General features: G+C 43.2%; 1 protein-coding gene across 1 annotated transcript in view; it reads right to left on the reverse strand.

The window, feature by feature from the left end:
* The window catches only part of LOC138060058 (uncharacterized), a 4,724-nt gene that overhangs the window by 1,006 nt on the left and 1,218 nt on the right, over positions 1 to 2,500 (reverse strand). The window contains exon 1 of the mRNA XM_068905745.1: positions 1 to 2,500. This exon is cut by the window's left edge and continues 1,006 nt beyond it; it is cut by the window's right edge and continues 1,218 nt beyond it. Coding sequence (XP_068761846.1) covers positions 2,017 to 2,500 — 484 coding nt within the window. The 3' untranslated portion in view covers positions 1 to 2,016.

Consider the following 2,500-nt stretch of genomic DNA (forward strand, 5'->3'; position numbering starts at 1 on the left):
TGGATTTCAATAACACTTGTTAAGATCTGCTTTTCCCGCATATTCGGTAAACCGCGAGAAAATACCTTTGAATTAGTAGGCACCGTCCTTAAATACAAATTTACCAAGAAGTCAATCAAGAGCAGCGAATTATATATTGTGAGAAAGTTTGGTAAGCAACGGTGTATGTACGTAACGTAAAGTATGTAAGTAAAGGTGTATATGTGCATGTGTACATAAGGTATAAGGGATTTTTCTACTCCAGCCTCGTTTCCATGCGGGCTCCAACGTTAGAATTTTGAGTCCCCATAAATCATGTCTCAGCAAGTTGCGAATTAAGTTGCCATCAAAACCTCTCATGTCCACTAGGTCCCAATGAACATTTCTAGACCAGTGGTTTGCTTTCAGCACAAAATTCCCACGGTAACTTATATTGTGACATTTGCTCCCTGATTAGTGAGGTTTTTGGTTCTGCCGTCAGGTAATTGCTTTTCCCGTGAGGTTTTGTTTTAGCTGTGAGGTTTTTGCTTTTGCCGTGAAGTATTTGGTTTTGCCGTGACAGTTGTGGGCCACGGTAACTTTCAACCTATTTTATGGGGAAGTATACAAAACATGGACCCCTGGTCTATGGACCACCCAGTCCATGGACTCCTTCATGGACCCGGTCCATGGACTACCCCTGTGGACCACCCCTTAATTTGTAAAGTTACAAGCAGAAAAAGCTTTAGACGAAGGAGAGAAGTGATTGTTGCACTTATCTGGACAATCTAAGCAGTAGCCCATGACTAGGAGAGAACAACTCCTATATCAAGCCTATGTCAAAGCAGTTTTGCGGACCAATCTACTTTTAGACTACCTTTTTCGCAAGAAACAAAGAAAGTTCCCGTTTGGTGACGCCGTGACGTCAACAAATCACGGTCTCTAAAAGCTTCGCTCCTAGGTATGGGCTACTGATTTGATACCTAATATGTAGTTGACCACTCCCCTAGTGGCTTTTCAGGGTCAATGAACAACACTTTGTGGGGAACTTTGCCAGACTGCTTTGGCACATATGCCGTACCTACATGCTACATGGTACATGCTCGCGTGATATGTACAGGCAATCCTCGTCTATGCACGAAGATCTTCTCGCACAACCTTACGCGGTTGATTAAGAAAAAAACAAATGACAAAATATTTTTCGGCCGTTACAGGAACCTACAGTTATTGTCCTTATCTGAGAAGACTAGAGAGTCTTAGAACCATTTGCAAATGTCATTACAAAGGCAGCATTTTCTCCTCAGTTATTTAAAGACCCTGAGTGTTGGTCAGGCCGGGCTTTTGATCCCCCGACCTCCCGCACAGTAGTCCGATGCTCAACCACCTGAGCCAAGCGGTCGGCTGAGTCCAGACCTACCAGCGTGGCATAAGTCAGGCCAGGCCAAAAAGGCATGCTAAGGCCTCAAGATGACGACGTATGCAAAACATGACTTGCTCCCAATTGCAACTGAGTGGTTTCATTAGTTCGGTTGGTAGAGCATTGCACCGGCATCACAGAGGTCATGGATTCGAATCCCGTTGAAGCCTCCTGAATTTTTCATGTCTCTGTAAGAGACAATAATTATTGCTTAAATACACCGTTTTACAGTTCTAGCTAAGTTACCTGGCCTACGAATGGAAGCGAGGCTGCCGGTGACCCTGTTTTGATACAAACCTCCATGCTTTTGTAATGTTAATACAGACTAATTAGAATTACAACACAATTTGCATGATAAAAGCAGTCGGGGCTGTATCAATGCAAGGTCACCGGCAGCCTCGCAGCCATTCATAGGCTAGGTCGCAGAGCAAACAACTGTAAAATGGCCTATTGTCCAGATAAGTGCCAGGATGACTTCTCTTTCTCGTCTAAAGATTTTTCTGCATGAAACTGTACAAAAATGAGGGGTGGTCCACAGGGGTAGTCCATGGACCCGGGTCCACAGAGGTGGTCCATGGACCTGGGGTCCATGTTTTGTATACGTCCATTTTATGGACTCTATTTGTCAGTAGACCGTATTTTTAGTTGTCGTGCGGATTACGCTTACAAAGGTCAATGATCGTCCACATGGAATATAACATTCCAAGAACATTTTTTGAAATACCAATGGAAATTGAACTGTCCTTCCCATGTTCCAAAGTTAAGCGGAAGATCAAGAACAACAAGTTGACGCCGATCATTTGAAGGACGTGGCGAACCAGAGTTGTCTTGTAACGTGTTTTGATCTCTCCTCCCACGAATATTGTTTCTTCCATTTGTAAAGGAGTTATCAGATAAGCGAAGCAAGCCACAGTGGTCACAGCTACACCAAATTCATGTACATGTGAAATGCCATATTTCTGTTGCTTTGCATCCAAAACTATGCTTAACATTTCCGATATATCAAACAGTTCTATCACCATCTGAAATGAAAGGTACCACATCTGCTTCCTGTATCGCTCAAAGCTGTCTGCAGCTTTTGTGCTTATTAGAATTAGCAGTAATAAGATAAACGGTGTTATGCAA

Source organism: Montipora capricornis, chromosome 8, assembly GCF_036669925.1.
Source record: "Montipora capricornis isolate CH-2021 chromosome 8, ASM3666992v2, whole genome shotgun sequence".
Taxonomy (NCBI): domain Eukaryota; kingdom Metazoa; phylum Cnidaria; class Anthozoa; order Scleractinia; family Acroporidae; genus Montipora; species Montipora capricornis.